The sequence below is a fragment of the Anolis carolinensis genome, chromosome 2 (genome assembly GCF_035594765.1).
Source record: "Anolis carolinensis isolate JA03-04 chromosome 2, rAnoCar3.1.pri, whole genome shotgun sequence".
Lineage (NCBI taxonomy): Eukaryota > Metazoa > Chordata > Lepidosauria > Squamata > Dactyloidae > Anolis > Anolis carolinensis.
Genome location: NC_085842.1, coordinates 91,948,915 through 91,961,716, shown reverse-complemented (window position 1 = coordinate 91,961,716; position 12,802 = coordinate 91,948,915). Strand labels below are relative to the sequence as shown.

The 12,802-nt window shown below is 39.8% G+C and overlaps 1 protein-coding gene across 10 annotated transcripts; it reads left to right on the top strand.

Annotated features, from left to right (window-relative positions):
• The first annotated feature begins 71 nt into the window (after positions 1-71).
• On the top strand, positions 72-12,802 carry thg1l (tRNA-histidine guanylyltransferase 1 like). 10 transcript variants are annotated; one of them, XM_062970231.1, is made up of 6 exons: positions 72-381; positions 4,842-5,018; positions 5,242-5,411; positions 6,173-6,261; positions 7,962-8,069; positions 11,556-12,802. In XM_062970231.1, exons 1-6 carry the CDS (start codon positions 374-376, stop codon positions 11,715-11,717), a joined length of 714 nt encoding a protein of 237 aa, XP_062826301.1. In that variant the 5' UTR covers positions 72-373; the 3' UTR covers positions 11,718-12,802. The 10 variants fall into 10 exon arrangements, with proteins under 10 accessions (XP_062826301.1, XP_016850574.1, XP_062826300.1 ...); XM_016995085.2 differs by having other exon boundaries at positions 360-381; positions 5,337-5,411; XM_062970230.1 differs by lacking the exon at positions 72-381 and adding an exon at positions 418-541.

Below are 12,802 nucleotides of genomic sequence, written 5' to 3'. Positions count from 1 at the left end.
CGAGGTGCCGAGCCACGTGCGGGCGCGCCTCCCTCCGTCCCTCCATCCTTGGACCTGTTGCTTAGCGGGCGCCATGGTTACGCCGCCCGGCGCGTCACAATCGGGTCGCCATGGAGACCACCCTCTCCCCAGGCCCTCTTTACCAGGTTCGCTCGCGCGCCTCTGCCTTCACAGAATCCTGGAGCTGGCAGAGGCCATCCCCAAGGGCCATCCAATACAACCCCATTCTGCCCATCAAAGCACTCTCCACAGGTGGCGATCCAACCTCGGCTTGGATTCGCGACGTCGTTTGACTGCTGTTGGAGGGCTATCAAAACGACACAGGGCCTGGAACTTGGTTTGTTTAGCTTGGAGAAGACAAGGTTAAGTAGTCATGATAAGGTAAAGGTTTTCCTCTGACGATAAGTCCAGTCGTGACCGACTCTGGGGGTTGGTGCTCATCTCCATTTCTAAGCCGAAGAGCCAGAGTTGTCCGTAGACACCTCCAAGGTCATGTGGCCGGCATGACTGCATGGAGCGCCGTTACCTTCCCGCCGAAGCGGTACCTATTGATCTACCCACATTTGCATGTTTTCGAACTGCTAGGTTGGCAGGAGCTGGGGCTAACAGCGGGCGCTCATTCCGCTCCCGGGATTTGAACCTGGCACCTTTTGGTCCGCAAGTTCAGCAGCTCAGCGCTTTAACGCACTGTGCCACCAGGGGCCCCTAGTCATGATAACCATGCTTAAAGATGTCACCTTGAGGAGGCAAGCTTGTGTGCTGCTTCTCTGCTGGAGATGAAGGGCGCACTTACACGGGAAAACGATTGCAATGTGTTGTCGAAGGCTTTCATGACCGGAATCACTGGGCTTCTGTGAGTTTTCCGGGCTGTATGGCCATGTACCAGAAGCATTCGCTCCTGACGTTTCGCCTACATCTATGGCAGACATCCTCAGAGGTTGTGAAGTATATTGGAAACTAGGCAAGTGGGGTTTACTTATCTTTGGAAAGTCCAGGGTGAGAAAAAGAACTCTTTGTCTATTGTAGGCAAGTGTGAATGTTGCAATCACCATGATTAGCATTGAGAAGTTTTGCAGCTTCAAGACCTGGTTGATTCCTGCTTAGTCTTGAAGCTGCAATCAAGGAACACGAATCAAGGAACATGAAAGGCACTGCAGACGAACTCAGCCAGAGAAGTCAGCCATAGCAGAGCACTTGATGAACCAACCTGGACACAGCATATTATCTGAGAACACAGAAATGCTGGACCACTCCAACAGCCACCATGTCAGACCACACAGAGATGCCATGGAAATCCGCAAGCATGTGGACAATTTCAACAGAAGGGGAGAGGCTATGAAAATGAACAAAATCTGGCCACCAGTATTTTAAAAATTCTAAAATCAGGACAGTAAATAACAGAAAACAGAGTAATTCCAGGCATAAATCAATCAGGGCCAGTTAACACCTCCCAACAAAGGATTCCCCCAGGCAGGAAGCAGCCAGGCTTTGAAACTGCAACCCAGAATTATTTCAGTTTGACACCACTTTAATTTAACTGCTTTGCCTCAATGCTATGAAATCGCTTAATCCGAGAGCTGTGATTTAATTAACTGTTTCTCCATTTAAGAATGGAGGACGCGCCCAGGGCTCTATTAACCACGTGGAAAAGCTTCACCATGAGAAGCGCTTTCTTCCGGGGGGTGGGCCTTTCAGCCTTAGCCCCGCCCACATTCCCCGCGCTTAGTTAGCCTCTCACCAATCCCGGAAGCCTGTTGCTAGAGCCCGCCTTTTCCGGTGTTTTGCCATGGTACTTCCGCTTCTAGGGCCCGCGCGGCCCAGGCTAGGTCGTGTAGTTACCGCTGCTGCTACCACTGCCGCCCTCTCCTTTGGGCGCCACTCAAGCCGGAGTTGTGGGCGCGTCGCTATGGCGAAGAGCAAGTTCGAATACGTGCGGGATTTCGAAGCCAACGACACGTGTTTGCCCAACTGCTGGGTCGTGGTCCGGTTGGACGGGCGCGGCTTCCACCGGTAAGGCCCGTTTCCCTCGTTGGCGGTGGGAAGAACGTCTGGAAGGCTTGGTTGCCGTGGGCGACCGCTCAGCCAATGAGAGTGAAAGGGGAGAGGGCGCAACGCCGTGATTGGTCCAGGAGGCGCAGCACCAGTTCAGGAAATAGCTCTGCTGTGTTGTCGAAGACTTTCATGGCCGCAATTACTGGGTTGCTGTGAGTTTTCTACATTGTATGGCCATGTTCCAGAAGCCTTCTCTTCTGACATTTCGCCTTCATCTATCCTGATTTTAGAGTTTTTAAATATTGGTAGCCAGAGTTTGTTCATTTTCATGGTTTCTTCCTTTTTTGTTGAAATTGTCCACATGCTTGTGGATTTCAGTGTAGTCTGTGTAGTCTGACATGGTAGTTGTTAGAGTAGTCCAGCATTTCTGTGCTCTCAAATAATATGCTGTGGCCAGGTTGGTTCATTAAGTGTTCTGCATACCATGCAGCTGGGACCACCAAAGGTATCATTGCCCAAACACGAATCAAGGAACATGAAAGGCACTGCAGACGAACTCAACCAGAGAAGTCAGCCATAGCAGAGCGCTTGATGAACAAACCTGCACTCAGCCTATTATTTGAGAACACAGAAATGCTGGACCACTCTAATAACCACCGTGTGAGTCTACACAGAGAAGCCAGAATAAAAAAATCAGGACAGGAATTAAAGAACTACACTCAGAAAATGGGGGAATTCCAGACAGGAAACAATCAGAGCCAGCTAACACCTCCCAACAAAGGATTCCCCCAGGTAGGAAACAGCCAGGCTATTCATTGCTAATCAAGCTGGCCAATTGCAACATTCACATGTGCCTCAAACAAACAAGAGTTCTTTCTCCCACCCTGAACATTCCACAGATATATAAACACCACTTGCCTAATTTCCAGCATGTCACAACCTCTGAGGATGCCTGCCATAGATGTGGTTGAAATGTCAGGAGAGAATGTTTCAGGAACATGGCCATACAGCCCAGAAAACTCACATCAACCCAATGGTTCTGCTACTGGAAGTCAGGTGTGTTTTGGACTTTAGCTCCCAGAATTCCTGACAGTTGGTCAAACTCTCAGGCTTGTGGGAGTTGAAGTTCCAAATGCCTTGAGGCCAAAAGTTGGGAAATATTGTGCTAGGGCAGAGGTTGCCCGACGTATTTGGCCTGTCTCCCCCTTTTCAGAAAAAGAAATTACTCAGCGCCCCTCTGGAAATCTACCACCATTAGGCAAACAAGCAGAAAGATGCAGTGACAAATTTGTATTCTTGTATCTGTTATGTATCTTGTATCTGTTATGAATAACTTTTCAATAACTTTAAAGCATAGGTTCTTTTTATTGCAATTTCAGTCTGAGAGGTATAGCAGAACTTTTACAGAACAACATTTAGACATTAGACATACAGATTCTATGCAACTACATTGGATTGACAAACAACCTATCGTACATTACTAACAAACAGACAAACAAAAGGGGTGTTACATTTTCACTCAGCATTCACACCCTACATGCATCCATCTTCATGCATACAAATATTACCATATCCTTTCTCCCTCCTTGGCTAAGCACCTGCTTAGGCCAGACCCAGCTTCCACTGCTGCCTGCCAACGTAAAACTCCAAAATGCCAAAAAGAAGATCTCCAAAACGCACTCCTTCCACTTCCCTTGAGAAAAGGAGCCTTCCTCTTCCCTTGAGAAAAGGAGCCTTCCTCTTCCCTTGAGAAAAGGAGCCTTCCTCTTCCCTTGAGAAAAGGAGCCTCAAAAGTGACCAGAATCCTGCTTTCCCATAGCGGAACTGCCACTTCCAAAGTACATCATCTCCACTGAGCATAGCGGGTGAACAGCGTCTCTGTCTGTCACAATTTCTGGATTTTCATAACGTCACTTATATAGCAATATTTTGCTGATGATGTCCCAAAGTTGTAAATGAATGATGGATGGTTGGGTTGTATGTTTTCCGAGCTGTATTGCCATGTTCCAGAAGTATTCTGTCCTGACATTTTGGCCACAACTATGGCAGGCATCCTCAGAGGTTGTGAGATACCTCACCTGTATGATTCATGCCCAGTCCAAAGTTTCAAACAGCAATTCTTTTCTAGATCTGCCTGCCTAGAAATCCCTGGTATTCTCAGGTGATCTCCTGTCCAAGAGCTAAGACAGCCCAAGCCTTGCTTAAGGTTGTGAAATCAGACAAGCTGGTATGATCATGATAGTATATCATGTTACCAGGTGAGTGTACAGCGGAATCAGCAGCGTGCAGTTAACACCATGTGCAAAAGACTCAGACCAGGCAGAGGAATTGAAAGAACAAAAGGAAACTTTACTTGTTGAGTTGAAGTCAAACAAACTTCAATTCAAGTTCAGCAATCATACAATGTCCATGTAGTTGCATAAGATCAATAGCTAATCAATCAGCATTCAATATATACAGCATAGCATATTTAAATCAGCTACTTGACCGTAGCCAGAGAGCCTGTCTATTTCTGCGCTCTCCCTCCAAGCTCAAAATCCCAACTGTCAAACCAACTGACAAAACCAGCCATCTGCCATCAAACTGATACATTGTTGTTTTGAGGCGTGGTTTTGCCTCTGCAAAGCTGAGCTCTTTTACAGAGATTTCCTGCAAACATATTTTTGCAAGGATTTCTTTACACACACACATATATATACACATTAGCATTTTGGCACAATATATATTATGTATAGTATATATAGTGGTATATCATAGATTGAAGTTTCTTGAAATAATATAATGAGTTAAACACATATTGAGAATTAGGAACTTTGACAAATTAAGCTTATTTTTTTAATAATTTGAAGCTTTGCTGAACAGCATGATTTTAAGAAGCCTAATGATGATCGTGCCCTTCAACTGATGAATAAGTGTGCCCAGACAGTGATGCAAGAACTGGAAGATATTGTCATTGCTTATGGACAAAGTGACGAATTCAGCTTTGTTTTCAAAAAGAAGAGCAATTGGTTTAAAAGAAGAGCAAGGTAACTGGTCTTAGAGGTTTATTTTAGTCCTACCTTTTCTCAACATGCTCCTTTTCGCACATTTTTTTGTTTATTGTGTCTGTATTAAAATAACCTTTTAAATATTTTAATTAATGAATATATTGTAGATAGCTACATACTTCGGGACCCTTGACTGGTTATAATCCAATCCTTGCCTTAATATATATATAATATAAATTTCTCTTTCTTTTCTATTGACAAGTAAGTTCATGACTCATGTGGCCTCCCAGTTTGCCTCGAGCTACGTTTTCTATTGGAAAGATTACTTTAAGGACCAGCCTCTTTTGTATCCACCAGGATTTGATGGGCGTGTTGTTCTGTATCCTAGTGACCAGAATCTGAAGGACTATCTCAGTTGGCGGCAAGCTGATTGTAAGCAATTCCTTTACACCGTTTGCACAATCAGAAGGGGTTTTTTTGTATGTAAAAAATGATAATCATCAAGATACTTGTATATTCTGGGTAAATGGGACCTCCTCATTTCTCACCTAAGATATACTGAGTCCTTTCACAAATGTTTAGTTCTTATAATTATAGAGGCTAGAGACATGTGGGTGCAGGACATTTGTGAAATTGGAAAATGTGAATAAACACTTTTTTAATCAAAGGAGCATGTCTCTAGGAATCTGTAGGTCTTCGAGCACAACTCTGTGCTCAGCTTCTGCCAGAAGGTGTCCATAGAATTGCACTGGAGGACCTAGAAAGAACATTTTAATAATTTCCACAAAATCAAACTCAACTGAGGAGGGTTACTATTCATTTCTGCAGTAAGGTGTGGCATGATACTGTCCTCTGGAGTAGCATGTTTTAACAATGGCCTGTCCCTTTTCATGATCTACTTCCTGATTATAGTAGTTTTATCCCAAAATGAAGAGTAGTAGAGATTCTGCTGTGAATTGAGATAGAAAAAGAAAATGTAATTGAAAAGTGTATCTGCTTTATAAATATGTTGTAGAAATGAATGTATGTAGGCTACTGATACAGATATTTAAAATGTTGATACATATAGTAATGCACTTCAGTAAACTACACTGATATTTCTATGAACCAGTTATAACAATAACTGCTATTTTGGAAATATGCTTTTTTAATGTATTTGCCTGCGTGTTGTTTAACAATTTTTCATTTGGCAGGCCATATAAATAATCTGTACAATACAGTATTTTGGAGTCTTGTTCAGAGAAGTGGTTTGACACCTGTAGAGGCCCAAAAAAGATTACAGGTAGGTTATTCACTTCTGAAACTTACATCACAAGAAGTATATTGTCTTTTGAATATGCAAAGGGTCCTGTAGCACCTTTGAAACTGAGATAACAAACTGGCAGCATTAGCTTTTGTAGACTTAATTCAATATCGTTGTGCATCTGAGGAAGTAAACTTAGTCTATGAAAGGCTGTGCTACTATTTTTGTTCTCTTAAGCTGTATTCACACTACAGAACCATCACATTTTGACACCATATTGCCATGACTCAGTGGTATGGAATTCTGGGATTTAATAGTTTTGTAAGATATTTACCTTTCTCTGTCAGAGAGCTCTAGTGCCACAACAAACTACAAATCCCAGGATTCCACAGGATGGCACCGTGGCAGTTAAATAGTGTCAAGTTGTTATAATTTTGCAGTGCGGATGACCTCTCAGTTAATCTCTAAGGTGCTGCAAGATTCCTTTGCATACTGTTATTCCAGACAAATATGACTCTGTCTTTATGTTATGCCAGTAGCGTGTGCTGTCTTATGGTGTTGTTCTTTTACATATACTGTTGCTAGACTATAAGGACAAAGCTGTTGTTTTTTCTAAAATTATGAATATAATGGACTAGGCAAAACATGTACAATACAATTCTAACCAGTCTCTTAAACAAGTGTAGAAGGATGGTAGTGTTCCTAATTCCTCCTCTTAGTATTTGCATTATCTGGATTGATCTAGTCTGCAAAAAGTTACCCACCAGAGGGACCTGTTTTAAAAGGAAAAAAAACCCAGTAAAAAGCATATAAATAAATAGTTTGGAGGCTGGGTAATCTATTAGGCAGGTGGAGGGGAATGGCTTACCAAATGCTCCTATTGCCAGTGCACTTGACTACTTTGTTGGCCATGGATGAGACTGACTGCAGAACCTTTTGTGTCTGCAGTCAGTATAGAAGCCAAATGAGCTGACAAGTGTTTCCACTAAGTAAGGTCTCCTATGCTAACAGATTGTACTTCGCACTGGCTGTAAAAGAATGGGCTCCCGCCCAGCCAATAATAATAACAGAGGGAGACCATAAGCTTTGTCTTCTTGTCAGTTGGTTTCCTTTCTCTGTGGTAGGATATATATCCAGTACAGAAAAAAGAACAGGTTGAAGGTCCAAATGTATAGAAGAAAGCATGGTCTATTCCATGTTTTGTCCATCAGGATCCATCTGCTACACATCCAGCATAGAAACAGATCAATTTGAACCTGCTGTTCCGCAAAAACCTAACTGCAGTCGATATGTACACGGGAGACAGAAGTCCCAAGCATTTTGAATAAGGGATATTAATTGCAGTGCACTTTTATTTTAAAATTGCTAAAACTAATTTTTAATAAAAGCCTAAATTATTTAAAAGAAATAAACGTAATGAGAACAAAACAAGAATAATATCAACAAAACACACCATCTATTCATCATCTAAGCTACATATGCAAACAAAGCTTAACTGTGTGTCTAAACAAAAATGCCAGAAAAGAGGGACAGTGATGAATTTGCATGAGCAAAGCATATGATTAAGAATCTAGTGGATTCCTTTCCATTTTCAAATACAACATGTGCAGCCTGCATGGAAAATAAAATTTACTCATTGCATGGAAAATTATCAAGACTAGTAATGTCCTCGTTTGACAAGTTTAAAGATTTTTTTCCCATAAATAAAATGACCCTCTTCTTTTAAAAATTAATTTTAGGGAACACTTGCAGGTGACAAGAATGAGATTCTATTTTCACAATTCAACATTAATTACAACAACGAACCCTTGATATATCGGAAAGGAACTGTTCTGGTGTGGCAGAAGGTAAATTGTTTTGGCATATATCTATTTATTTAAACAGTCAAATGTGACAACTACAAGCAGTTAAAATATTCTTTGAGAATTAAGAAATTTTTGACGATTCCATGTATGTGCTGAGCTGTCATGTAGTTTCAATAAATTAATAAATATTAATACTGTAAGCATTGTTTATTAGGAGCTGCCTTCCACTGAATAACATTTTAATCTTAAGAAAGCAAAAAGTAGCAGGATGCCCATATTTGTTTATGGCATTCTAAGTTCATTCTTTTCACCACTAGTTCAGAACGCAGTCCCATTGAAGTCTAGTAAAATTACCATTTTATGTAATCATTCAATTTATGGCAAGTAATCTCCCTATTGACTAAAATTCTGTGGTTAATTTGGCTGTAGAAAACTCATATCTAAAGTTTGTGCCTGCATTTACTCACTTAGCTAAGTAGATTAATGCATGTTTGTAAAGAAAATTAAAACAACTGTGATGTTTTCAGCCTATCCTACTTGATAGATCTTCATGGGCATACAATACAAATTTAATGATACCAAATCCATTGTCGCTCATTTTAGGCTGGTTGCTTATTAGTACAGAATTTAATTGGTTTTAATAAATATGTAATGTTTTCTCACAAGTAGTCCACACTGAATTCAGTGGCCCTTAATCCCAGGTAAACAAGTAGAGATTGCAGAGTTTGAATCAAATAATGGGAAGGAGCCACAAGAACTATCTAGTCTTATTTTTAATGCAGAAATACAGAACTAAAGCATTGTTTACAGGTGGCCACTAAACATCTTTTTTTAAAAAAAATCTCTGCAGAAAGAGAACCCATCATCTGCAATGCACCATATTCCATTCTTGAAGAGCTCTTATAGTGAAGTTCATCTTAAGTGTTTACATAGAAGCCCTTGGCTTGTCCCTAGAGTAGCAGAAAATAAGCTTGCAATGTTGTTCATTCAAATGTTCAAAAATGGCTATCAGATTATCTCTGATGCATAATCTTTAATGCATTGATCTGCATTATATAAGTATAGATTGACCATATAATGCAGTATGAAACTGCCTTATGATTAGTGTAGACTCATATAATGCAGAATAATTACATTGAATTGAATTATATGAGTCTAGACTCATATAGTTTCAAACTGCATTATATGGCAATGTAGATGGGGCCTCGGTCATTTTCCCCCCCACATTAAACATATCCAGCTCTTAGTCATTCCTCATAGGGCTTAGTTTCCAGACTTCTAGATATGATTGAACAATTTGGATGTGATTAGATTCTGAAGAAAGTTGTATTATGTCAAAACGTATTGTATGACAGACACCCTCTTTAAAGAAATATTCCCTTCTATTTGAAGAATAAGCAAGGAAATAACTCTTTGATAACATATTCTGGTTTACATTATTAATATAATACTTGGTTTAAAGTGTTTTAGTTAATTAAAGATATACAATATTACTCATTTATCCACAGATTTGATATTCACAGTTTTCCTTCCCATTCTGCAAAAAAAATAAAATAAAAACTCCTGCCCCTGGAGGTCTCCTTCTCCATGTCATTCAGTACAATTCCATGATGTGATTCTGGACCAATTACATTTAAAAAAATATAGATTTTGATATTATCAATGGTTTCTGTTATCTATAGTGTGTTTTGGTACACGTAGATGAGGAAATTGTTCTATATTCTTTATTTAAAAATATAATCAAACATGTTTGAAGAATCACTTTATTTCAGATCTTGATAAAGCCTGCAGGTCTCAGCCCTCCCCAGAGTTGTTTTTGTGGGCCTTGGGATTTTTCAGGTTTCATTTTTAATACCTCTTAAGGGGCATGGTAAGCACTTTTCTCTTGTTGCTATTCCCTTCCAGTTATTTAATGCTCACAAGAGACCTTTTTTTCAAGAGGTATACAAGAATAGGTCTATTCAGGGGGTTGTTTGTTTTTTTGAATCTCCAGATGCTAAAATGGTGCTACATGCTGAGTACTAATTTGGTGTTATAGTTGGTAATAACTACCATTAAAGTATAAAGCTAACAAAGTATGAAGTAGGAATGCTTGTGTACTAGATAGCATTATGCTTTGGGCATAGACACATTCTAGTTCCAGATGTGAAGCCTAGAAGGAACTGTAAACAAGATTGACTTAGTGGTACTACTATTAGATGGCTGATGGGATCAGATTGAAAGCTGGTAAGAACCTCTAAACTACAAATGTTACGTCACAGAGGAAGAATCTGCAAAATTTTTGATCTGATTGGATGAGGAAAATTGTATATAAACAAATCAACCTGCTTTGTGGAAGTAAAAATCTCTGATCACAACTGATTGGACAGATAGAGGCTAGGGAGGAAATCATCTCAGATGAGATGGAATCCATCCTGACTGTAATTGTCAGCCTCCCAAATATAAGATAGTTGTTCCTAACACTGTTCCTAGCTGCTAAGAGCCAGACAAAACTGATAAGGTATAAGCTCTAGTAGTGAATATATATTCCTATCTTAATATATGCCCATAGATGTAATGGACTCTGCAGTAATCCGATTACAGTATGGAAGATTTTCCTTGGACGCTTGTTTCCTCTACATATGGTATATGGATTAGGATACCACAATATTGTGTAGGATGTATGATGCCATACCTCAAATGAATGTAATGCACCTAGGGAAAACTCTGTTTCTCCCTAAGTAGAGTGTATATTTGTGTATTGTGTTGTGTATTTTATAATAAAATAGCCTAAAACAATACAGAGAACCTGCTCATTCTCCCATATTAGTCCCATTCTAAGACGTAATGATGTTTAAATGGAGTGCTGATGTTAACTCTTATGTTTGCAGTTTACCGTTGATTTTGAGTTGAAAGCTCATGCAACCAAAGGATGATGAAACGGACCTCCAAATAGATATAGAATGAATGATACACAACAAAGAACCTCAAAACTTTCTTTCATTCCCTAAAGGGGCTTTCAGAAGCAAAATCTACAGGCAGGGTGTGGTGGTGGAATACAACCTTCAGGAGCTCCTAGTGCACATGCTTTTATTTATTAAATGTCTAAATACTAAAGTTGTAACACGTGTTATTTACAGAGTAGAACAACATATTGAAACAATGGGATTTACAAAAGTCAGGCATGTGTAACTTTCTGGAGTCTATTACATGTCTTTCCCCAAATTTTGAAAGCATAAAACTGAAGGGATAAAGTTATACTGAAAGTGCCCCTTACAGCACTTAACAGGCAAAGGTATCTTTTAATTCAAAGTATTTGGGGGAGCAGGGTAGCCCTCCATTGAGAGGAGGAGGGATGGGAGAACAATGGTCTGCAAATCACACTTTGTCAAATCACATTTTGCCAGTGGTGACTACCAAGTCATGCTCATTTCAGTCCTTGGGACTAACATTAGTTTTAGCTGTTTAAGAATGAATCCTTAACGGTATTGTAATCAAAAAGTTTTTCAGTTCTGAAATTATATATTAATTTCATCCTCCTGTTTTTAGGTGAATCACGTCATTAGGAAAAAAATAAAAATTCCAAAGGAGTCAGAAGAGAAGGAAATTGAAGTGACCCGAACAAGGACTACATCAATTCCTTTGCACTGTGACATCATTGGGGACCACTTTTGGGACCAGCATCCTGAAATCCTATTGGAAGATAGTTGACCTTCTCCATGGATTCTAGTGGGAAACACTCTGTGCGGGTTTACATTGCAAAGACAGCTGAGAGATCAAAAAATGATTGGCTCAGCATAGATGTGCTTAAGTGCTTGCAGCTGGGTAGAGAAAAAAGAAGTCAAGCCATCTTGGGTCCATAAATATTAACAGAATATTGTAATGTATGGGTTTTACCATTACAGTGATGAGGTGCCTTGTAATAATATCATCAACAAATTTTATGGCAGAAAAAAATGCCTTTAATTTAAGTCCTGGCCCTCAAAGGCACTCTACTGGTGCAAGTCCCATGAGATATTAAGCTGCCCATTTAAAACTCTAAAAACATTTAAGCTCCTGCTTCAAATTAAGTTCAATCATCAGGGAGCCGAGTTAACAAATTATCCTAGTTGCTAATGTCTCTGGATTATATGAGTGATAAACAAAATACCCTGGCAAGGAACTGAAACTAATTAGGAAGTTTTCTCTCAAGTGTAAATTAGTTCTGGCCTTTTTGAAAGTATGGAAACATAATTTCCCTCTGTAATCGTACATTTATTGTTTGGACTCTCGCCTTGCTGTTTTACTGATTATTAGAGAAGGTCTCAAGTGGCCAGACTGGAATAATAAAGTTATTGTATAAAGGAGATATCACAGCAGGGTATGTTTGTAGGTCATGGTCTCATTTTACTACTTCCTGGGAAACTATCCAAATCCTGCTGTTGTGAGGACTGTGGCAACTATTGTAGAGAAAGTTCTTTCCTTATGGTGTGGAGTTCAAAAAGAGTTTGTGTTGCTCCTCAGCCTTTTCTTTTGTCAAAGCCACAAAGTATCAAGACCTTGTTAAAAACAGGAAATGGAACAACATGGATCAATTGTAAGATTTTACAAGGACACTTCACCATACAAAAAGTGGGCTGGAAGATAATGTTAAGAGGAAGCTTTTGTGCAGGCTAATGATGATCTCTTGGTCCTCTCTGTTGGTCTTTTCCCTTTGCCTTTCTGTTTAAATGTGACAAGATTTGGAGCAAAAGGCATTATAGCATCACTCATTACAGCCTGTTTGAAAAAGATAACTAATAAAGCTACTTACCTTA